The sequence below is a fragment of the Tachyglossus aculeatus genome, chromosome 17 (genome assembly GCF_015852505.1).
Source record: "Tachyglossus aculeatus isolate mTacAcu1 chromosome 17, mTacAcu1.pri, whole genome shotgun sequence".
Lineage (NCBI taxonomy): Eukaryota > Metazoa > Chordata > Mammalia > Monotremata > Tachyglossidae > Tachyglossus > Tachyglossus aculeatus.
The window spans coordinates 50,659,692-50,683,303 of NC_052082.1; the positions used below are offsets into that span (position 1 = coordinate 50,659,692).

At 54.7% G+C, this 23,612-nt stretch overlaps 1 protein-coding gene across 8 annotated transcripts in view; it reads left to right on the forward strand.

Annotated features, from left to right (window-relative positions):
- ABR (ABR activator of RhoGEF and GTPase) overlaps window positions 1-23,612 on the forward strand; it is a 169,920-nt gene that overhangs the window by 122,950 nt on the left and 23,358 nt on the right. For 7 of the 8 annotated variants that reach the window (XM_038758748.1, XM_038758754.1, XM_038758750.1 and 4 more), the window contains one exon: window positions 307-438. In XM_038758748.1, coding sequence (XP_038614676.1) covers window positions 307-438 — 132 coding nt within the window. Of the gene's footprint in view, window positions 1-306; window positions 439-18,650; window positions 19,236-23,612 lie in introns of those variants that run through there. The other variant, XM_038758755.1, reaches the window with a different exon arrangement.

A 23,612-nucleotide genomic window follows, 5' to 3' on the forward strand; every position in this document is an offset into this window, starting at 1 on the left:
CTGGTTCCTGACCTGGGCATTCAAGCACTAAGCACAATACCCAATATGCAGTAATTGATGGGTCTTGTCACAGAGGCCACTTGGACCTGGGCGAAGGCTGCCAATCTCATTGCAGTAGGAATGCAAATGGCTCTTGGACCTGGGCTTCAGGGAGGAATTGAGCACACAAGCAGAGACCTTTGCAGCAGCCCTTCCTCCCTGTGTCCCAGCTAACTGAGCTCCCTCCCGCCACCACCCCCCGGCTCAGACCCCAAGCCTTTAAGCCCCAGGGTTGTCAGCATTGGCTTGCCCCCTCCTTCCCCTCAGGAGTTTGAAATTGAGCTGGAGGGCTCCCAGTCATTGAGGATCTTGTGCTACGAGAAGTGCTATGACAAGACCAAAGTCAACAAGGACAACAATGAAATCGTGGACAAGATCATGGGCAAGGGGCAGATCCAGGTAAGGCGCAGTGCGTCGTCTGACATAAATTCTTCCATGGGGAGGGGGGAAGGGTCATGTGGCTGGGCTGGTGAGCCCCCCGCCCGGATTGCCACCTCCATCTGTGGTAAAGCTACATTTCCTTTTGGTCTAGAGCCTTGGTGATTTCTGGTCTGCTGTGTCTTGGACCCGCCGGTTGCCCTTCCCACGTGATGTGGCACTTCTGTGCTCAGATTGTGGCAGCGGCGGGGTTTGGGATGTGGATGGGCTGACCAGGGGATGGGCCTTTCGTACTTGACAGAAGGGACCTCAGTGCCTGTCTCTGATTTGCAGATTTCGGGACATAAAGTTTAGAGTCGAGCTGAGCAGGCAAGCCATGCCTGTGGAGACTGTGAAGACTCTGTACCAGTCAATTAATGGCATTTTTTGAGTGCTGTCTGCATGCAGAGCACTGTGCTAAGCGCTTGGGAGAGTACAATGTAACAGAGTTGATAGACACGTTTCCTGCCCACACGGAGCTAGAATAATTTGCAGATAGGTATATGTGCTGTGGGGCTGAGGATGGGGCAAATAAAGCAAACACATCCAAGTTCAAGGACGATGCAGAAGGGAGAGGGAGTGGGGAAAATGAGAGCTTAATTAGGGAAGGCCCTACTGAGAGCTCACCTACTCCAGGAGGCCTTCCCAGACTGAGCCCCTTCCTTCCTCTCCCCCTCGTCCCCCTCTCCATCCCCCCCACCTTACCCCCTTCCCTTCCCCACAGCACCTGTATACATGTATATATGTTTGTACATATTTATTACTCAATTTATTTTACTTGTACATATCTATTCTATTTATTTTATTTTGTTAGTATGTTTGGTTTTGTTCTCTGTCTCCCCCTTTTAGACTCTGAGCCCACTGTTGGGTAGGGACTGTCTCTATATGTTGCCAACTTGTACTTCCCAAGCGCTTAGTACAGTGCTCTGCACACAGTAAGCGCTCAAGAAATACGATTGAGGATGATGATGATGATGATGAAGGAGATGCGATATTAGTAAGGCTTTGAAAGTGAGGAGAGTGATCATCTTTCTGATGTGAAAGGGGGAGGGCGTTCCAGGCCAGAGGATTTGGGCAAGGGATCCGCAGTGAGGCAGACGAGATTGAGGTACGGTGAGTAAAGCTGCCATTCAAGAAGTGAAGTGAATGATTTTGACACCTGTCTACATATTTCGTTTTGTTGTCTGTCTCCCCCTTCTAGACTGTGAGCCCGTTGTTGGGTAGGGACCATCTCTATATGTTGCCAACTTGTTCTTCCCAAGTGCTTAGTACAGTGCTCTGCACACAGCGCTCAGTAAATATGATTGAATGAATGAATGAATTAATGGATTGTAGTAGGAAATCAGTGAGGTAAGACAGGAGTGGGCAAGGTGATGAAGTGATTTAAAGCCAACAGTGAGGGGTTTCCGTTTGAGGTGGAGGTGGCTGGACAATCACTGGAGGTTCTTCAGTGGGGAAACCTGGACTGAGCTTTTTTCAGAAAAGCAGTCTGGGTGGCAGAGAGAAGTGTGGACTGGAGCTGGGAGGGACAGGAGGCAAAGAGGTCAGCAAGGAGACCGATGGAATAATCAAGATTATCTAGGAGAAGAGCTTGGATCAACATGTGGTAGCGGTTTGGAAGGAGGCAAAAGGGTGGATTTTAATAATGTTATGGTGGTAGAATTGACAGGATTTGATAACAGATTGACTATTTGGGTAAAGAGGAGAGCTTGACTGATTTGGACTCTGGGATAGACGTGCCCTGTCCTCCTGAAGCAGGATGGGGAAAGCTCTTCTTGGAGGTAGGGGGTCCTCAACTCTCACCACCAATTGGAACCCAGTGGGCAGCCAGCTGGGGCGGCTGGTTTCCCTGACCTGCTCTAGCATTCAAGGACAGCCTTTGCTGCTGCCTCTAGACTGTAAGCTCATTGTGGGCAGGGAATGTATCTGCAGCACTTTTATATTGTACTCTCCCAAGTGCTTAGTACAACGCTCTGCACATAGTAAGCCCTCAGCAAATACGATTGATTGTACTGAACCGGATGCTCAGTCCCGGAGGAGAGTTGGGGCCGAAGGGACAAGCTTTGTGAGGGGAAAGCAGATTTGCCCATGGGCAGGAGGACCTTCAGGGATTTTAGTTTGGAAAAACAGCTCCTTGCTCCGGGTCTGGGGCTCCTTGTCCTTCTACTGTCCTGTCCCTCCAGGGGATGGTTTTCCCTTGGGGCTGGCTCTCTCTGGATCAGCGTGGCAGTACAGCAGAGGGGGTTCGGAGAAAGCGGTTCTGTGGCCAGGGGGCTGGCAAGCTCCTCGAGCGAGTAGCTGGTAGCAGAAAGGGGATGACCCGTCCCTGCTGCCCAGGGCCTTTCCCCCAAGGAAGAACTGACCTTCCAGCATTTCTCGCTTGCGGTTCCTTCTCTCGGTCCTGTGCCCTGGCCAAGCTTCCCCACTCTGTTCTCCTCGGCCAGGCTGAGCCCCAAGCAGCTGGGCATGTGGTCAGGGTGAGGAGCCCAGCCGGAACACACACAGCACCACACAGGCCTGGCCTCTCCTCCCTGATCCTTGCCATTTCACCCTATGTTCTGAGCTGTCTTTTCCCACCCTGGTGCCTGTCCTTGTTCCTCGGCACCATCGCTATGGCAACAAGTGCTGTCAAGGCAACCATGAACCAGTCTTTCTTTTGGGAAAGCAGAACTGATTGGGAAAGCGGAGAGGAATGGGGAGAGAGGGAGACATTGCTGCACCCTGGGATTGTCTCCCTTTGGTGGGCACGTGGCATTGGTGAGCAACACATGGCAGTCGGGAAGACCCTGAGAGGTTCATGGCAGGCCAGGGCATCCGAATGTGGCAGTGACTCCTTCCCTCCTCCCTCTCAATCTCTCCTGTACCATCATGTAGTCCCGTGAGACCCCAGGCCCCAGCAAACGGCTCGGCATGGAGGAACATAGATTGCTGGGCCTGGTGCCTCCTTGGAAAAGACGGGCAGCCACCATCTGCTGTGTTTCGTGCCAGTTGGGCTGGGGTGGGGGAGGGTCTGGTGAGATGCCAGTACAGCCTCCCGATCCAGAAAGTTGGGGCATCTTCCCTTGCTTTGGGATGTTGTCATGGAAACCTGATTCTGGGCGATGGGCTCCCACTACCTGAATACCTGAATTTCCACACCCATATCTCCTCTAATCTTCTCCACCCGCATCACATGCCACAGGCACGCATGCCCAGGTTGGGGGAATGAACCAGAAATCATTGCCTCTCCAAGACCGAGGAGATGCGGGGGGTGGGAATCTATGTTGTGTTTGGCAAATGGTAAAGAACAGACTGGTAGGGAAAATGTTTTTATATTTAATCCTCTAAGAATGCAAAATGCCTGGGAGTTTATATGAAATGAAACCCAGGCTTCCCAATTCCCAACTGACCCCCAGCCCTTGAATTGGCCTGTTGGGCATCCTTTTGGGTTGCAGTGCCTCTGAAGTCTCTCCCGTCCGGTACCCCCAGCCCTAAGAGCCTGAGGTTTTGCTCTGAGCTATCGGTCCGTGTCTCTGGAATGCCTTAAACGGTCATGTTGTTGTGGGGAGTGGGAGGGAGTGTGTTCTGTCTGGGCAATGTGGAGTGACTTGTAAACGCTAGCTTTCCCTGTGATCTCCCCCTAGCCCCCTCCTCCCTTCCCCCTCTCTCCCCCGGCCACATGTGCCATTTACCGCTGAGCCCAGGGCACCACCCTGGGCTCAGCAGGGAGACTGGAAGGGGGTGGTAGGAGAGGGGGTGCTGGGCTGAGCTGTCCCCTGCAGCAGGGGACCCTGCGGAGTCTGAGGAACAGGCTGTCCCCCGTCTCCCCCTGCTTCCCACCGACTGCTCAGTCTGGAAGGGGGTTGGCAGCGGGCCCAGGGCCTGTTCCAGTTTCTCTTTAGCAAGGGGAGGTGGGGTAGAGTGGGGCAGGAGCTCAGCCTGGTTCCTTTTTCAGACGAGCTGGGAAATGTTCACTTGGCTGGTGGCGGGGGAGGGCAGAAGACGCTGGCTGCTTTCTTCTTTACCTTCAAAGTCCCTTTTGGAGGCCTGAGCTTTGGACAGGGAGGAGGAGGGATCGTCTCAATGCTTGGTTCACATGTCAAAGGGAAGGCCACTCCAGAAGGCTGGAAAAGAGGTGGAGAGATGAGCCATGCTCCACTTTTAGCCATTTGAGGGCAGCAGGAAGAGTTGAAGGTACATTTGGTTAAACTAGACTTGGAAAGACCTTCAGGAGGGTCACTTGTGGAATAATAATAATAATTGTAACTTCTGTAGAGCCTACTGATAATCGTTATCTGTTCTCCCGGTTTTGTCAGGAGATAGGGAGAGGGGGAGACAAGCCCAGCGAGGAAAAGTAATTTTTCTTAGGGTCGCATATTGTGTCAGAGTGGAGAAGGAGTCAGAACTTGGGGCTCTTGATTCCCAGCCCAGGGCTCCTTCCACTCGATCCCAGCACGGTGAGTTCTGCCACACGCATACACAGATAGCAACACAGTCTCCTGCATCGTCTTTGATGGTGAGGCTAATGGTACGCGCATCTCCAGTGTTCTTCAAAAGCGAATTTACCACCCATCCTGCTACCAGCTCATCCGTGGGGCCGAGAGGACTGGTGCTGAACTTGGGGGCCTTCCCACACCGAGTTGTCGTGGATTTGAATCTGTCTGCCAGTGTGAGGCGTGGACACTGGTGGGCGGCAGCCCCGGCCCTTAGCTCAGAATCGTTCGCCTCCGCTGCCCTAAAGACTCGCTTCAAGGTGAGCTCCCACTTGCCCATTCAGTGTTTCCTTTGCTTGTCCTAGTTCCATTTCAGCATGCTAAACCCAAGTATCCTGCTGTCAGGTACCCTCAGCACATGGCCAGAGCTGGTTTGTTCCAATCCAGCTAAACTGGTTCTGCTCTAGAAGCTGCCTGCAGCAGAACCTGCACTGCGGTTCACAGCAAACCGCCCTGCAGTGATGATATGCAGGGCCCGTGTCCCTCCTTGCTCTAGGGTCAGATTGCCCCTTGGAGAATCACACATTTATCCTGAGGGTTGAGGTTCTGAGGCTTCTGTGGCTTGAGCGAGTGGATCTCTGCTTACATAAAGGTGTAAGTTCCTTGTGGTCAGAGAACGAGTCTTATACTTTCCCAAGCACTTAGTTCAGTGGCTTGCACCCAGCGGATACGCAGGAAAAACCATTAGTGCTACAGAAAACAAAGGAGCTCATCTTCCTTGCCTGAAGGAGCGCACTGTGTCAACCTCAAGTGACCTGGAGGTTGAGGCAGAAGCTTCGGGGTCATTAGGAGCTGCTCCCTTCTCCCAACTTGGGAATGTGTCAGGCAGGTGAGGTGAAAGTGTCTCTGGTCTGGAGTCATGTCCCCTCAGCCTCTCTGGTCCCCCAAGCCTCTGCCTTGGTGGTGGGGCCCATCTGTGGTGGGCGGGAGACCCCCCTCCCCTTGCCCAGCCGCCGCTGCTCTTGGAACTTTGCCTGGATTCCTTTCTTCCAAGCCCAGGAGTCCCCCAGGGTTTCGCCCTCTTCATTTCTCACAGCTCCGATCCTCCTCCTCCCCTTTGTTCTGCCACTGCTGCCTCCAAGATTGCCATCGCCTCCCTTAGATCTGTGCGCCCTTGAATCTTGATTTCACGTTCCACCCGGCCACACCGCCCCCTTCTCTCCCTGACCCCTTCCTCCATCCCACTCCCTGAAAACCAAACCATCTCTTCCCTTAAGCGTCCAGACCCTGGGTCTGTGCTCCCAGGTCCCCCGGCTTGGGGACTGTGTGACTCATGTGTGTTTACACACAGCTATTTCCGGTAACACTCGGCCCCCGTGTTCTCTCCAAAGTCCAGATGCTGCTGTCCCCAGCTGGGACTGGTCAAGTGGCCCTGGTCGAGTCCCAGGGTAAAGCCCCCTTCGGGACGGGCCCTGCACAAGGCGGCCCTCCCTGGCATGGGGTGGGGCTGGAGGCCCACCAAGCCACTCCATTCCTGCTCCAGACCTGGGAGTAGAGGGGACAGGGAGCCAGCCACCGCCCGGGGCTTTGGCACCTTCCTGGACGCCATAGAGGGCAGAGCTGTCCCGTCAGGGTCCCCTTCGCCCATCAGTTCTGGGACCCATGCTCTCAGGGAGATGGATCTGATCAACCTCTAGGTCATCCAGTGCTTGGCACAGAATAAGTACTTAATCATTGCCATATTTTTGTTCTTCCTGTGCCAGAACCCTCCACCCATGAGGGAAGCAGAATCAGTTTTCCCCAGGCCCGGCCAACAGAGACTCCTTCCCGGGGTTGCCAATTCTCTGGGCTCTCTGGAGCAGGGGGAGCTTCTGATTTCCAGGTCCCAGGGGCACGGACTCCGTATGCTGCACTCAGGGGTAAGCTGCCAGGGCCCAGTTTCTCCGTACTTGCTCTTCCTTCTTCCGGGGCTTGATCAATTCTTCTTCCCTTCCTCTCCACTGCTACAGCAGCCCTGCTCCGCTCCTGGCCGGTTGAGTGACCTTGGGCAGATTGCTTAACCTCTCTGTACCTGTTTCCTCATCTGTAAAATGGGAGCAAAATACCCACCTCTCCCTACCTCCTAGGCCTGTTGGGATGATAAAATGACTGATGTAAAAGTTCCTTGGAAAAACAGAAATGCTATACAATTTGAAGGTGGTATTATTATTATTGTTATCATTATTGTTATCATCATCATCATCTGGGGCTCATTCAGAGAAGCCCACCATCTTATGGTGGCTCATTCAGCCTAGCTGCCCACCAGGGGCAATTGCTGCCACCCATCAGTGGCAGGCTTGAGGCTGGTTCCCTGAAAGTCCGCCTCCAACATCTATTTTCTGAATCGCTTGTCAGGTGCAGCCACCGCTTCCATTTCATTCAATCGTATTTATTGAGCGCTTATTGTGTGCAGAGCACTGTACTAAGCACTTGGGAAGTACAAGTTGGCAACATATAAAGACGGTCCCTGCCCAAAAACGGGCTCACAGTCTAGAAGGGGGAGACAGACAACAAAACAAAACATGTAGACAGGTGTCAAAGTCGTCAGAACAAATAGAATTAAAGCTTTATGCACATCATTAACAAACTAAATAGAATAGAATACTTAGATATCTGTTACTTCTCCATCTTTCTTCCCAAAACTAAATGCCTTTGTGTGTACCCATCTCCCCCATTAGATTATAAGTAACTCAAGGGCAGAGACTGAGCCTTTTACCTTCACTGAACTCTCCCAAGTGCTTAGTTCAGTGCTCCATACATGGCAGGTACTCAGTTTTTACTGTTGATCCGCAGATTGTGACTTTTACCTCCATTTTACTTTCCCAAACAGTTGGGGTGAGGGAGGGTGGAGAGCAGGGTCCAGAGATGCCCCCTGATATTCTCGTTGCTGTTGTAATGCTCAGGGCCCAGTGCGGGGGGAGACTGCGGCTGGGGTCCTGGCTCTTCGGCCTCCGCCTGGGGTACTGGCCTACGGAGAACAGCTCCTCAGGTGCCGGTTCCTCTGCAGAGCTGGAACCTGAGACCAGTCCATTGCTCTGGTCTCTCTCCGTCCCCGTGGGTGTGGCGTGGTGGGGTTGGTGGGGGCTGGAGGGGAGGCGGAGTACCGAGGGCAGTGAGAGGAGCAGGCAAACAAGGGGCCTTTGTCAGCTGCAAAGCTGCTTCTGGTTTCAATTACCCACCGAGTGCAAGGACGTTTCGAAGTCGAGTTGGGGTCAGTAATGTACCGCGACCGTGTGCCGGCTGAACCAGGGAGCGGGGGAAACTGGGAGGTGAGGCGGAGAAGCCAGGGACCTCCTGGGCCGAGCTGCCATCTTCTCGCCCCTCTGAGACATTTGGCTTGTTTCCCGGGAAGAGAGCTGGCTGGGGCCCATGGTGTGTGAGGCTCCGGGAACATTGGGCCACTCTGGTGTCCGTGGCCCTTGGAAAGAGGCTGAGGAGATTTCTGAGGACTTTCCAGGCATGGCCACAGGGAAGCTACCTCCAGACTTCTGATCTGATACATCCTCGGGGGTTTCCCCTGGCTCCCAGATTTCTCTCCTCCACTCCCACACCCAGCTCCCCTCACAGCTGGCAGATTAGGTTGCCCCTAGGAGCAGGCAGGTGGGCAGCAATGCCCTAGATGACGGGTTAGCTGGCAGTCCTTTCTCCCTCATCGTGCGTGTGGGATTATCTTCCCACTAATTCTGGACCCTCAGGTTGGAGCAGTGGGAGACCCGGAAGATGGGCCCACGCTGAGGGGAAGGGGTTGAGGGGGCTGAATGTGACATCCTAAAGGAAACGGACAGAAACCCATTGGGTAGTGGCTCTTCTCAGTCCCACCGATGAGATTGGACATGGTGTGGACTTGAGATTCTGGCTCCTGATGATGGAACAAGCAGGTTTTGAAGATTCTACTTCTGCATTAAGGAATGCATGTAGTGTCCGTGGCCTAGTGGAATGAGCACAGGCCTGGAGTCAGGCATTCTAGCGTCTAATCCCAGTCCACCACCTGCCTGCTGAGTGACCTTGCGCAAGTCACTTAACTTTGCCATGCCTCAATTTTCTCATCTGTACAATGGGGATGATCCACCTCCCACCCCCTTCCTTCCCAGCCTTAGACAGGGACTGTATCTGATCTGATTTTATTGTATATACCCAAATGCTTAGTTCAGTACTTGGCACATAATGTATTATTATTATTATTAATAACAACAATAATAATAATACCCTCAACCCCTTGAGCTGACCCCAGTGGAAGATTGAGACAGGATTAAGGCAAGCGGTTACACACTCTTTTAACCCATCCCACATCCTCACCTCTGCTGACCCTCCATTAACTTCCTTCGTGTCTGTCCGCAGGACTTAAGAGAGTACCCAGAGTGGCTGGAGTGTATGAATTTGAATTTCAGTCTGTAACATTGAAGCCAAGACCATGTCGTACCAAGGGTTATAAGGGCTCAGTGACTGACCTCCCCACTGCAGGACGGCTGGTCTGTAATAGGCTTAGGGAAGGCTTTTCAGAAGGGTAGGCATGTCAACAGAACCAGAATCCAGTGCATGGTGTCAATCAGTGGAATTTATTGAATGCTTACTGTGTGCAGATGAGTACGGTACAACTCATTTGGTAGACACATTCCCTGCCCACAAGACATTAAATTATGTTCATAAGGGCTGTGGGGCTGAGAGTGGTGTGAATATCAAGTGCTTAAAGAGTATAGATCCAAGCGCATAGGTGACATGGAAAGGGGAGGGAGTAGGGGAAAGGCTTCTTGGAGGAGATGGGATTTTAATTAGGCTTTGAAGGTGGGGAGAGTAGTGGTCTGTCATATATGGAGGGAGAGGGAGTTCTGTTGTGGGCAGGGATCATTTCTACCAACTCTGCACACAGTAAACGCTCAATAAGTATTATCGATTAAGAGGGAGGATGTGGGTATCCTTCTATAACCCCCACATTGATTTGAAGTGGACGGAGCAGTCATTAGTGAAGCAAAGGAAATGTCGACCTGCTGGGGCTGAAGCTGTGGGGAGGATCCAACGGGTGACCAGGCCCAGGCAGAAGTCAGACTGTGGGACATCATGTCTGACCATCGCTCCCCTCAGCCCGCCTAGCAGCTCTGTGCGGTGACCTTGGCTTGATAAGAGGGCATGTTTAGACTGGAGCAAGGAGTAGACCAGGACGGGAAGCCGTCCTAGAAATGGAGAGCTGAAGGTGGATGAGAGCACCCTGCTTCTAGGGCCCCGAACCCGTTCACTGATGAAGCCCTTTCCTCCATGCCCTCCCCTGTGGTGAGGAGCTCACTAGTGATAAGGCGGCTCTGGAAGTGGAAGGGCTGGGGACAGGGACAGGGGAGGGGGGATATGGGAGAAGCAACTTCATCACTTTCTACCATCTGTACTCCGTGTCAACTTGTTACAGAAACAGACTAGATGTGGATGGTTCCACAGGAAGCCTCTGCTTATCAATCCCAATTTTGGTCATTTTTGCTCCTCTTTGACCTGATCCTCCCCCATGATGTTTTGCTCTGGGTCCTTAGTCTGGGTCTTCTGATTTTAGCTGCTCTACCAGGCTCTGAGAGCTCCCTGGCCTGAGCTCTCCTTGCATGGAAGGATTCCCGCCTTTGCATGCAGAGGCGAAGAAAGGTGAGGGTTGTCGGAGAGATACGGAGTCTGAGGGTTGGGAAGAAGGAGGTCATTCTGCATCTGACTCCCCCAGCCTTTATGACTCCCAGAGATTATCCTTCTCCAGCTGTTTCCAAATCGTTTGTTCTGCAGATGCGAATCTTGCCCCTTACTGAGATCTGGGGGATAGAAAGATGCTGGGCACAAGAATTGAGCAAAGTGTGTGTGTTTGGGGGGCCCATCTCCTAAGGGGAGGCCAGAGTGAACCTTACCCCTCCGCACAGCAAGTCCAAGCATAAGGAGGTGTCCCCCTGCCCCTTTCCCCAGGCCTGGATGAGGCTGTCAGATTGTTAGTCCTGTGAGTGTCCCGTGCTTCCATTGTGGGGATGGGCCGGGGGGCACTTCTTCCACCCTGCCTCTCCCTCCCTGACTCCCAGGTGTTTAGTTTGGCCAACCTGCACCTTGCCCCTTCATAGATTGTGGCCCACTCAAGAGACAGGGTTCACGTAATTCCCACCTGTCTACTCTTTCCTAGGGTCTACTACAGTGCTTTGCACACAGTAAGTGTTTACTAAATATCACTCCTACTGCTACTGATACTACTCCTGAGCCCAGAAGCATTCAGTGGGAAGCAGATGTAGACTCAGACTCTCTGTCTCTTCTTCCTTCCCCCATTTGTAAGTGGCACCTTTGAGAGCAGGCTCAGTAGGCCCACACGTGCCATTTGGGTCCACTCTTTCCTCCCCAAGCCCAGGGTCTTGGACAGAGGGGAGCCCAGCACCATCTGACTGAACCCGTGCTCCACAGGAATCCTCAGCCTCTCCTGGACCAAACCTCAGTAGAGAATGCCCCCTGCTTTCCTGGGGCTGCTTTCTGAGGCCTCGACTTCTAAGACCTAGATTTGGGACTAGGGAGATGTGGCGGGTTGCTTGACTCCCTCTGCTGATCCAGCCGGTGACGCGTTTGAGACAGAGGGGGAGTCCCTGATGGGACCGAGACCCTCGTGGGAATCCAGTCTTCCTCCCGCTGGTTTCGATAATGTCAAGGGCCAATGGCTGCTGCTTCACTGACACTCCTCGCTGCGTGGTTCCGCTCCACCATCTCCGTTTGTCCCCATTACAGGAGGGCTGCAACCTTCTGGAGCTGCTTATTTGCTGGGCCGAGGTTGGATGGTGCCAGAGCCAGAGGAATCTGCCTTCCACTGCCCAGCAATGCGGCCCCAGCGAGGAGGTCCAGGGGGATGCGACCCACAGCTAGCTAGCCACACTTCGGAAGTCCTGACTCCTGTGGTTGGGGAGGCAGGAAAGCATGCTTGAGACCAAGCCCCCGGGTAGGCCCACACCTCTCTCTTTCTCACGGGAGGATAAAACAAGGGCTCTGACCTTCCCCATCCCTCTGCCCCACTGCCAGACCCTCTCCTGCTTAGGGGCAGCTAGAAGGTGGGGTTTGTTGTGAAGTGCTTTGGGAACTGGTGGCAGAGTTAATTAATTAATAATGATAATTGTGCTACTGGTTAAGCATATACTTGGTGCCAAATACTATACTGAGTGCTAGGGTAGATACAAGAATACTGGGTTGGACACAGTTCCTGTCCCACATGGGGCTCTCTAACTAGGAGGAGAACAGGTATTCAGTTCCCTTTTTTTACAGATAAGAAAACTGAGGCATAGAGAAGGCAAATAACATGTCTAAGGTCACATAGCAGAATAGAGGCAGTGCTGGGAGTAGAACCCAGGTCCTCTGACTCTTAGGCTCGGGTTCTTTCTACTAGGCCACGCCGCTTCTCCAACCCTGTTCAGGTCCCTGGAGCTCTAGAGCTGGAGGTGAGGGTGGAGGGGCTGGTGCCGGGGTGAGTCGATCCTCGTTATCTTTTCAGCTCTCTTGCAGCTCCAACTTTAGATCCCCCTACCCCAATCCCTTTCTCTCAGCTGGACTCCAAAGAGTTCCCTTAGTTAGAGGGAGAACTGTGACTTTTATCCTGGTCCCTTGAGGCATTTGCATTTCCAGTGTCTGGTCCTTAGCATTAAGCCCCAAAGTTCTGTATCCTCGGTGGCTTAGCCCTAGTGGGCAGTTAGTTGGGTACTGTTCCCTGAGGTGGGGAGAAGAGGTGTGACAAAGGAAGTCCTAGTGTTGCTCTCTCTGGGCCTTTGTGGGAGGCCAGCCAGAATGGGGAGGAGGCCTGGGATTGGGAACCCCTTCCCTGTTCCGACGGCATGCTGGCTGGGTTGAGGCAAGATGCTTTGAGGAGGCAAGATGCTTTGAGGAGCCACAGCCCCGGGGAGGGACTGAAGTGTATTCTCTGCCCTCTGTGGCCACACTTGCACGGCGGGAATGATCGGAGGCTCCGCACTGGGAACCGTAAGGTCGTAGATCCTCCTCCACACACAGGGACAGCTCTTCGGTGGGCCTGGGAGTCTTCCATCCAGCCAGCCCGGCAGGGTAGATAGGTTGGACCCACCTCAAAAAACCCAACCAGCAGGCACATTCCAGGCTTTGAGGCAGCTGGGGAGCTAGCTCAAGATGACTTTGCTCTTCTGAGCCTTATACTTCTACCCAGCCCGGGTCAGTGGCAGCCCACATGCCCCGGGACTGTGCCAGTCCTCTCGCGGGGTCCCCAAAACTGGCCCTGCCCCAAGGGGGCCAGCGGGTCAGAGCACACCCTCTGCTCTGATTGCTCTGACCTCCCAGCAGGCCCAGGGTACCAGAGACTTCCCAAATGGCTGTGAATTCAAAAATCCCTTTCAGGGTGTGCAGCAAAGGGGGAGTGGAGGGGCAACCCCGGCTGCAGGATCTTTGGGAGCCCAGCAGCCAGCCCCATCCTCAGATGACACACAGGAGCTGAGGGGGGCTGCGCAGTAATAATAATAATGGTGATGGAAGCTCACTGTGGGCAGGGAATCTGCTGACTCTTTTGTATCATGCTTTCCCAAGCACTTCGTACAGTGCTTTGCACATAGTAAGTGCTCAGTAAATACCACTGATTGATAATGCCTTGGTTTTTGTAGAGCGCTTTTATTTTTCCAGCAGAGTTTCACACCAGTTATCTCACAACATTCCTTTGAAATGGGGAGGCAGGTTTTATTATCACTGTTACATAGATGAGGAAACTGAGGCCCAGAGAGATCAAGTGACTTGCCTGAGGACCAGCAGACCAAGCTTACAGCTGGGACAAGAAGCCAGCTCTCTCGACTCCCAGCCCTCCGTCCTTTCCCCCAGACCATGCATCCTCCACGCTCTTTGCTGTTGCTCCCTCACACATGGGGTTCAAACAAACCAAAGCCCCTTGCCAAAGCTCCTTTATGGTTTTAGCAGATTTCCAGGCCTTCACCGCCCCCCTTCTCCCTTCTGGCTCTCTGGTGTTCCAGAGTAGTCCAAGGCTGCATGCTACCTGGGAAAGGGCAGCCTCTCCCAAGCCCGGTTTTCACCTCTGAACCCTCCCCCAACCCCGCCAGCATTCTGCCACTCTCCTTCGAACTCCTCTCCTCACACTCCCCTCTTCTCCCCGCCCTTCTGCGAAACAGAGACAGAAAGCCGTGGTCAGAGCCGTGCCTCATTCTCACCTGTCCTGCCGTCGACCCCCGGCCCACGTCATCTCCCTGGCCAGGAATGCCCTCCCTCCGCACATCCGCCAAGCTAGCTCTCTTCCTCCCTTCAGGGCCCTACTGAGAGCTCACCTCCTCCAGGAGGCCTTCCCAGACTGAGCCCCCTCCTTCCTCTCCCCATCCCCATCCCCCGCCTTACCTCCTTCCCCTCCCCACGGCACCTTTATATATGTATATGTGTTTGTATGTATTTATTACTCTATTTTATTTGCACATATTCTATTTATTTTATTTTGTTAATATGTTTTGTTTTGTTCTCTGTCTCCCCCTTCTAAACTGTGAGCTCACTGTTGGGTAGGGACCGTCTCTATATGTTGCCAACTTGGACTTCCCAAGCGCTTAGTACTGTCCTCTGCACACAGTAAGCGCTCAATAAATACGATTGAATGAATGAATGAGAGCCAAGAAGGCTGAAAGCTGATGCTTCATAAACTCCTCATCCCTCCCAGACCACTGCTCATCTGGACTTCCACCTTTCCTAGGATTCCCGGTTTCAGCGTAGAGCTTCATTAGGCTGCAGGTCAGCCATGCCCGCCCCCCTCCCCTGCTTTCCCCCGGGCAGGGAGAGGCCGGTGCCTCAAGCTATCCAGGTCATTCTCCACTCACAGCGACCACTCCCACTTTAGGCTGGGACCTGTGACCAGCTGGATCTAGGAGCGATGGGTCCGGCTAGGGCCTCTGTCGCCCAGATGGCCACCCAGAGCTGTCAATTTCTGGACTTTGTCCTTGTTTTGGTGCAGCTAATGTGCTCACATAGCGGGTAGTACGTTTTTTTCTGCCTGGGAAGATGTTTTCCTTCAAAGACTGCAGCATGCGTCCTGGTTGCCCAGCAGGCGCTGTTTGTCCAGGGAGTCATTCCGCTGCCCCCGCACATCCTCATAGCTCAGCTCTACCATATGACGCAGGATCTTGCCCTCCTTAGGACTGTTAAGGTGGGGACCCATCGGCAGCCTCTCGTCTTGCAGGTGGCTATGGAGGACTGCTAGTCCTGTTTCGTCTTTCCATTCCGTCACTCCCGCATGACTTCAGTCTTCTGTTCCTGTGGAGTTTGGAGCAATATCACCTCCACCAGTCTCCCGGAAAACACCCTTTCAGGGCCAGATACTGCCCAGAGGGGAGGAGGGAAGCCCCCTGCCATCCAAGACTGTCGGAGGAACCGAGGAGGATGAGGTGGAGGAGGGATCACTCGAAAAAATATTGAGCTAATTCTTGGCTTGAAGTGTATCTCTCTGGTCCATTTGGCTATGCTTCTAGAGGGTATGTCTGCCTTTGGGCGCCTCATCTCTGTCTCTGTTCAATGTGGCAAAAGGCCCAGGCTTCCTGCTGGTTCGTCTTTTTAACCCTCCCCAGGAGCATCGCTCAGGGTCTTCCATGGGATTAGCTTGAGCCTTTGAAGTCATTCAGGTGAGAGGTGACTCTTTCCTTGACCTGGATGGTGGAGCTCTGTTCACCACTGATCATTTAGAAGGAGGGAGTCCACAAATCATTCCGCCTGACCCACCGGTGATATCTCTCTAGTTCAGAGACCCAGTCCATTGCCTTCCCACATCAAAGATGTTAACTGATGAAAAAATTCCTATTTTTAGCAGACCTGTATTTTAAAGCAACAATCCAAGTGAAACAAAATGAAGCATCCTTCTGTGCCCTCGGCTGCTCGCAGAGCGCGTGTGTGGCGATCAGATGACAGAATGAGGCTGAGCTTGAAAGCAGCTGACCCTCCAGACAGGCAGGAGTTCCAGCCCGTGACCAGACGGGGATCGGCCGAGAGGACCAAGGCACCCTCCAGTTTGTAGGATGGGAATTCTCTTGTGCAAGTTTTCCTTGGGAAGAAGTCGCTGAGGCCCGATTACTGGGACACGTGGACAGACTTGACAGGCGTGTCCAGGGCAGAAAGCGTTTTTCTGGTTGTCGTCCCACCGGGCCGGAGGGGAAAGAATTGTAAGCTCCCCCTGTTCCTGTGGCCAGATCCCACGTCTGGCTGGGCCTCTCGCCTCAGTTGCCTGCCAGGAATCCTGAGGAAGGATGAAGGGACTCACTGGGGTTTTCCAAAGGTACCAGTTGGGAGTTTGTCAACTCCCCGGAGCTAAAAACTTCCAGGGAGTGTACGTGTTTGTGTGAGGGTGTGCAAGAGAGCACTGGCTGCTTGCTAAAAGTCATCATCTTTTCCGTGTCCAAAGGCAAACCCAGGCTTAAATCTAATGGAGATACGGTCTCCCCTGGGCTGGAAAGGGGAATAGGGAGGCTCCCCTTCACCTCCCAACCCTGAAAGGGAAAGGAACTTGTAGGCTCTGGGAGTTGAGTGGGAAGTGCTGCCAGCTGAACAGCTTCTTTTGCCCAGGTGTGTCTTGAACTCAGTGCGGGCAGTTCTCCACAGGACAGCAACAGACCTATCTGTACCCGAAGAGGTGGGGGTGGTTCAGGGGATGGGGAGGCCTGCTCTTGGAAGGGGCCGCCACAGCTGCCCATAGCTCCCTGGGGGACTTGCTGCCTCGAGGGAAAGCAGACACCCACCCTGCCGGCGGACCAAGGCTGGACATCTGCGTATGTGTGTATGTTTCTCCTCCTCTCTCTTTGAGAAGGCGTTGGGAAAGCTGTTGCTCTCTCTTCCCCCATGGCTTTTCTCTCTCTCTCTCTCCTCCCCCTCCACTCCCCCTCCCCTCTTTTCTCTCTCTCTGTCTCCCTGTCCCTCTCCCCTCTTTCTCCCCGCTGGCTCGGGATGACTTCTGCTCAAGCTGCTCTTCAGACAAGTGATCCGCAGGGACAGATGAAGAGTGGCGAGCAGACTCTGTACTCTCCCGGCATGCTTGGCCGTGGGGATCTCCAAGTTCCCAACAGCAAGGACTCCCCGCTGTGCTTCGCAGAAGAGGAAACTGAGGCCCAGAGAGAAGAAGCGTCCATCTTATTGAGTTCTGCTGTGAAATGGCAGAGCCCTGCATGAGGCCCAGGAGAATTGACTTCCTGCTCCTCCATCTCAACATCAGACCATCTGTGCCTCCCCAGAAAAGTCCCAGGGGCAGGAGCGTGGAGGCTGCTTCCCTCCCAGTGTATTCCCGACTCTCCCTCAAATAGGAGCAGATCTTGCCATCCCAAGGCTTGGCTTTTTCTGCTAGGGACAAGGAGTCCATCATCTCCACCTAAAGCCAATCAGCTGCCCTAACACTCCATAGGAACAAGTCCAGAGTCCGGGAATCCAACAGGCTAAGTCCCCCAGAAAGATTTGGGGCTGGGAAAGTGACCCAGCCAGCCAGGAGATCAGATAGGGAAAGTCACAGCCCAGTTCTCTTTCTCTCTTTCTCTTGTTTCAGTGTCCTTCTCTGAGTCCCAGTCAGATGCCCATCTCATGCTGTGGGCCCTCCTTGGTGGTGTGAACGTGAGCCTTGGGATTTGACTCTGCTCCCAGGGGCTAAGGCACGTGACCAGTCAGACTGCTAGCTGAGGCTCCCCAGACCTCACGGCAGAAGCCGCTGGCATGTGTGAGAGGCCCCTTCCCCTCTGTCCCCTCCTCACCCCGGCCTGGGAAATGGTTAAGAGAAGGCTGCCGGGCACAGAGGCCCGGCCCGCTTACTGCTGTCGTGCCCATGTCCCCCGAGACTGCCTGCGGCGGCCTGGGGTGGATCCTGGAGTGAGGGGTAACCAGGGGCAGGAGCGGGCTTGAAAGCAGAGCCAGGAGCGATTGCTGCACACATGGTTCATCTTCACATGTCAGCATTTACTTTCCAGTCGGCAGAGAATGTTCTAAACAAACATCCCAGGAGACACAAGAGCCAGAGTCTCTGTGGATGCGTCCAGCGGGAGCACCACAACCCACCATGGGGTACACACAGGGCAGCAGTGGAAGAGGCACATTTTTCGGGCAGAGGAGGGATCAGATGCATTTGAGCCGAGGGCAGCCCGAGCATCCGGCTGTCCTGCTCCCGGCCCTCCGCCGCCAGCCACCACCCCCGGCCCCAGTCGTGCTGGGACCGCTCTGGCAGTACGTGGACTGACCTGTGGTGTTGGGTCTATTGCACGGTGTCCTCCCCTGCGGTCTTGCAGCATGAAAGCCCCAATGCAGGGGGAAGCATCCCCACTGCCTCAGGGGTGAAGCTTCCACTCAGGCTGGAATCTTTCCTCCCCATTCTACCCGGTCCTCCTTGAAAGGCTGAAGACTTCCCAGCAAGTTCAAGGGTTGCTGGCAAAAGTCGGGGGGGGGGGGTTTGTTTCAGCAGTGAGGGAGTTAAATTATTGGACTGGAGGGAAGGAGCCTGGATTGTGTTGAACAGCTTGTCAAACTTCAATGAGACGCAGTGTTGGGGAGGCATGGCAGGGTTTAGAGGGTTAAAGCCAGGAGGCTGGGGGTGGGGGGGGTGGGCGCTGTGGTTGCACTGACTCTTTGAGTCACTTCCTTAGGGGAGGGGTGAAAGAGTGGGGTGGGAAGAGATATGCTCCCACTGCACCGCTAGCCAGCTCACTGCATGCACTGTGTATCCTGGAAGTCGAGGACGCGTCTGACACCCCGGGAGGGGAGAGGAGAGGAGAGGAGGGAGGCAGCCCTGGCCACAGGCACCCCCTGCCCCCAGCTGGCCCCGTGGTCCTTCTCTCTCGCGTCTGAACCTCTGGCTGCAGCTCGTGGGGAGGGAGCGAGGGAGGCAGAGAAGCCGCCAGCAGAGAGGAAGAAAAACAGCTCCGGCAGCATGGGGCTGGCTTCCCAAACTGAGTAGCGTTTTCCAGGACAGGCTCCCTGCTGGATGCGAGAGAGAGAGAGCGGGCGATCTCCAAGCCGGACGGTACCGCTTTGTTCTCCCTTCCGAAGAGGCAGTGGCCAGAGGGATCCCTACTGAGGTCGGTTGGCGGGGTGGGGGTCTTCCCTTCCTGGAACCCAACTCCCTCTCCTCATCCCCACCACGAGCCGGGTCAGACGGAGGCTCCAGGGTTTTTCCCTTCGCTCCTGAGCCGGGCAGCCGGGGAGAGTCCCGGGGCTGCAGGAATGACTGACGTCCTGGTCCAGCCGGACTGCAACTTGAACTCCGTGTGTGAGCGCCTGGAACATTGCTGCCTGCAGCAGGTCGAGGAGCCGGGGAGCAAGCGACCCCCAAACACGGGAGCCCGGTTGTGGGGCCGTGTACGCAGCAAACTGCTACGCCAGAAGGTGCCATGTCTGCTTGTCCGTGGGGTGCAAGGGGGGGGGTGGCATACGAAGAAAGGAGAAAAGCGCATGTGGGGCTGGGTGGGGGGGAGCTGCCACTGAGTGGGTCTCCCCAAAGTTCAGCCTTTCCAGTAGGTGCTAATCTCACCCCTCCCTGGTTCCTGTAGGTCTCCTTAGCTTCTGCGTTGGCCCCCCCATTGGATCCACGGGGCTTGGCTGGGGCTAGCGGGGGGTCACCCCCGGGCAGTCTCGTTTGGGTTGTGGGGGTGGTGGGGTTGGGGTCACAGTGCTGTGTGCTTTTAATTGTATTAATGTTGTACCTGATGGTTATCCGCGCTTCTTCCCCCCTCCCCCGTCGCCGGTGCTTTCTCTGCATCTGTCAGTGTCTCAGGGAACTGGGGACTTATCTTGTGTGGGAGAGGGCTCCTTCTGCTCCGCTCCTGTATCCATCTGGTGGATCAAGCGGCACGAGCCACCCAGTCATTGATGTAGCGTCGGTGGGGTGGACCTCTGGCCGGCACAGGGCTGAGATGTGGGGCGGAGGTGGCAGCCCCCTGGTTCCGTCGGGTGGGCGGCTGCGGAGTCGGCCCATGGGGCAAAAGGGGTCCTCCCCTCCACCCCTAGGCGACTCCAGCTGGATTGAACCCCAAGGGCGGTGCTTGCAGCTTCAGGCACGGCTCTGGAAAATGGAATCTGCTCTCGACTACAAGCTGAGCGTTGGAGAGGGCCGGGGAGGGATACTCCCCCGACCCTCCAATCTCTTCACTCTGCCACGTGATGAGTTGGAAAGAGGTAATGGAGTCGGGGGTAAGGAGGGTGCTGGCTGGCCGGCGGTGTTGGCCCGAGGTGGTTCCAGAGGAGGGACGACCCACTGTGAAATAGACTCAGAACTCGGAGCGGTTCAGCCCAGCGGTTGTTGCCGCCCTCACTAGGGTATGTGGCTGACTGTGCCGTTAATCCCTGGGAAGGCCGCCTCGGGGCTCACGGGGCAGTTCGGCCAAGGAGAGCCCAGTGGAAACGCCGCCCTGGGAGGGCCCTGCGGAGAGCTCCGTGGCGGCCAGCACCTGCTGGGAGGGAGAGGAGGCAATGGAAAGGAAGTGGGATGTTGTCTGCGTTAGCCTTGGGTCTCACGGTTCTGGTCCTAAGGAAAGCAGCTGTTGGTGCCAGGACTCAGAACGGAGCCAACTGACAGCAAAAGCCCACCCTGCCCTCTCCCACATCCAGCTGTCAGCCTTTAGGGAGACGGGATCAGGCAACGGAGGTGTGATCCTCCAGTTGCAGTTGGAGGCCGTTACTGAGTCGAGCAGTCCTGAAGGGACCCCGGGGATCACCGCCGCTGACCCCTCCTCTCGGAGGGCCAAGTGCCGACACAGCAAGCTTATGGCCCCAGTGCTCCACGAGCTGATTTGAAGTCGGCTAGCGGCAGACTCCTCCCTCCATCCAGTTCCTACATCCCACAGCCCAGCGGTGGCCAACTTTGGCCAAGCCAGGAGTGCTGCTGGTTTACCTGCCCTGGGTGGAACCTCCCAGGAGTGTCAGAAAGAGGTTGAGCCCCTCTGGATGTCTTCCCCTGGGCATTTTCACCATCTTCCTCTTGTGGGGAGGCAGAATGAGGAGGTTGTTCCAGGGTTCCTGTGTCTTGTCCTCACCCCTGGGGTGAGGGGCTGCCTGCTTATAAAAGAGCTGCTGTTCCATGATGTGTGTATTTGTGTGTGTGTGTGTGTGTGTGTGTGTGTGTGTGTGTGCGTGCACGCGTGCATACACATGCCGTCAGCTGGGAACAGTGCCACAGGCTTCCGTTCTGGGCAACTCCAATATGATCTCAGGGTGGCTATACATTGCGGAGCCAGTGTGACTCAGTCCCTGGGCATGAGCTGGGGCAAAGTGTGTCAGTATCACGGATGCAAATGTTTGCATGGAAACAGAGCGGGGCTCACCCATCAGCTCCGCTTCCTCCTCTCTCTGTTTACGAGCAGGTTTTCCAACCAGGCCCGCTGCCCACCTCCGCCTTCCCAGCCGCATTAACCTATTTTCCTTGCAGCAGCAGGGCTGAGTGGGCTGGCCCTGCCTGGGAGGAGAGAAGCAGCAGCTTTGTCTGGGATCCTCCCTGGCCCTCCCCTCCCCTCCTCACCATTACCTCCCCAGGGGCTCCCAGGGCCAGCCTATCCTCAGGCTTGGATGCGGAAGGAGGAGGAGGAGTGGGGAATTGTTTACTGCATCATCTTTGCTCCGGGTGAGACCCCACCACCGCAGCTGTGTCACCTGTGTGTCTCCTGCTTTTGTCTGAAGACTCCTAAAGGGATAAATTAGCTGAGGATCCCAGGCTGGGGATAGAAATCTCCACGCCCCCAGGAAAACAGAGCCAAGCTTTCCAAAAACCTGTATGTCGTTCTGTGAGTCCCCTAACTGAGACTCTGTGAGTTTCCCCTTCACTGGCTAGCATCGTCTTTGGTGTTTGGACGGATTACTTCTGTTTGTTGGGAGGCTTCCCACCTCCTGGGGCTTAGGCCCATGTCAGGGTTCTGACAGCAGCATGAAGCATAAGCAGCGTGGCTCAGTGGAAAGGGCACGGGCTTTGGAGTCAGAGATCATGGGTTCAAATTCCGCTCCGCCAATTGTCAGCTGTGTGACTTTGGGCAAGTCACTTCTCTGGGCCTCAGTTCCCTCATCTGTAAAATGAGGGTGAAGACTGTGAGCCCCCCGTGGGACAACCTGATCACCTTGTAACCTCCCCAGCACTTAGAAAAGTGCTTTGAACATAGTAAGCGCTTAAAAAGTGCCATCATTATTATTCTGACAGCTTTTGCCCAAATTGTGACAGTGAACAGTCTGTGAATCTACCAGCTTTAGAAGTGGAAGAAAAAAGTCTGTTTCCTATTTGTTTTTGCCTGGGCCCTGGCTTGCAGTGAGAGGAACTTGAAGCACAGGGTCATGACACCTCTGGTCTGGGGCCTCCATCAGCGCCCTGAGTGAATGGGGACTTCCCACTGTGACCCATGACTGGGGCCAGCTTCACACTTCCATAGCTCCTTTCTGGCAGGGACCTGTAGAGGAATCCTAGCCCCAGCACCTTATCCTGGAGTCCCCTGAGGCTGCAATGGGAGACAGACCCAGACAACCGGGGGCTGCCAAGACTGAGTCAGAGGCTGTCCGGCGGGTTCGTCTCCCCTCCAGTGTGGGGCTGAGAATTCCCGGTAGGCAGAGGGCTTATCCTGCTCGTGGTGGTGCAGGGGGGTGAGGGAAGGCAGGGAGGGAGGGCAGCAGGCAAGTGAGCAAGCATTCTTTAGTTGTATGTTCAGTGTGAGTCAGGAGGTTGCACGGTCCAGCCCAGGGAGGTCACTCCTGGAGTGGATCCCCTGGAGAGAATGCCCCTTCTCCGGAAGAGAAAGACAGACGCCAACGTACCATTTTCTCAGGGCAGCTTTGCAGGTCCATGTCTGTCTGGGACGGTTCGTGATAGATGAGGGGCATTGGTGTGTCTCTGTTGATGTCGTTCTATCTCCCTCTCTGACCCCTGCTCACCTCCCCCCAAAACACCGGGGGTCTAGGGGAGGGGTGGCATCTTCCGAGGCTTTCCTTAGACCGGTAGCTCTTAGATTAGTACATTGCTCTGCACACAGTAAGTGCTCAATAAATACCACTGACTGATTGATACCTCAGTACCTGATGTGGCACCAGGCATCCTTTGGGCTCCCCAAACTGGCAGATGGACCCAGTGTGACCCCAGTTCCGGTATCCGAGATTTCACTTCTGCCCTTTGCTTCCACGACTCTGCCTGCCCTCTGTTTGTGGTGGTGGGCCTGGGGCGGCTTGAAAGCAGGTCTACATTATTAAGGACTACCACCTTTTTTTTTTCCTGTGTGAGTGGTGGAGCTGGAGGATTGGACTTCGAGGTTTTAGTGCAAAAGTTCTGTAGGGACCCATGGCACCTTGGCTTCGACATAGAAGCCTCAGAGCCAGGGTGGGTCCACCTGACCCTTGTCTTTCTTTGCTTTTCCCAGAGCCTGGTGGGAAAGAGGGTTCAGGTTGTGGCCCTGTGGGGCAGAGATGAGAGATCTTTACCTGGTTTGGGTTGTTTTGTTCATTTGATGGTATTTAAGCACTTATTATGTGCCAGGCCCTGTATTAAGTGCTGGGGTTGATACAGTTTAATCAGGTTGGACACAGTCCATGGTGTTCTCAGTCTTAATCCCCATTTCACTGATGAGATATTTGAGGCCCCGGGAAGTTATGTGACTTGCCCAAGGTCACTGGGCAGACAAGTGTCAGAGCCCGGATAAGAATCTGAGCTCAGGCCCGCGCTCTATCCACAAGGCCATATTACTTCTCCGTCAGGCTTTGTAGCATGAGAGAAGGGGAGGCCTAGGCAGGGCCTGGGTC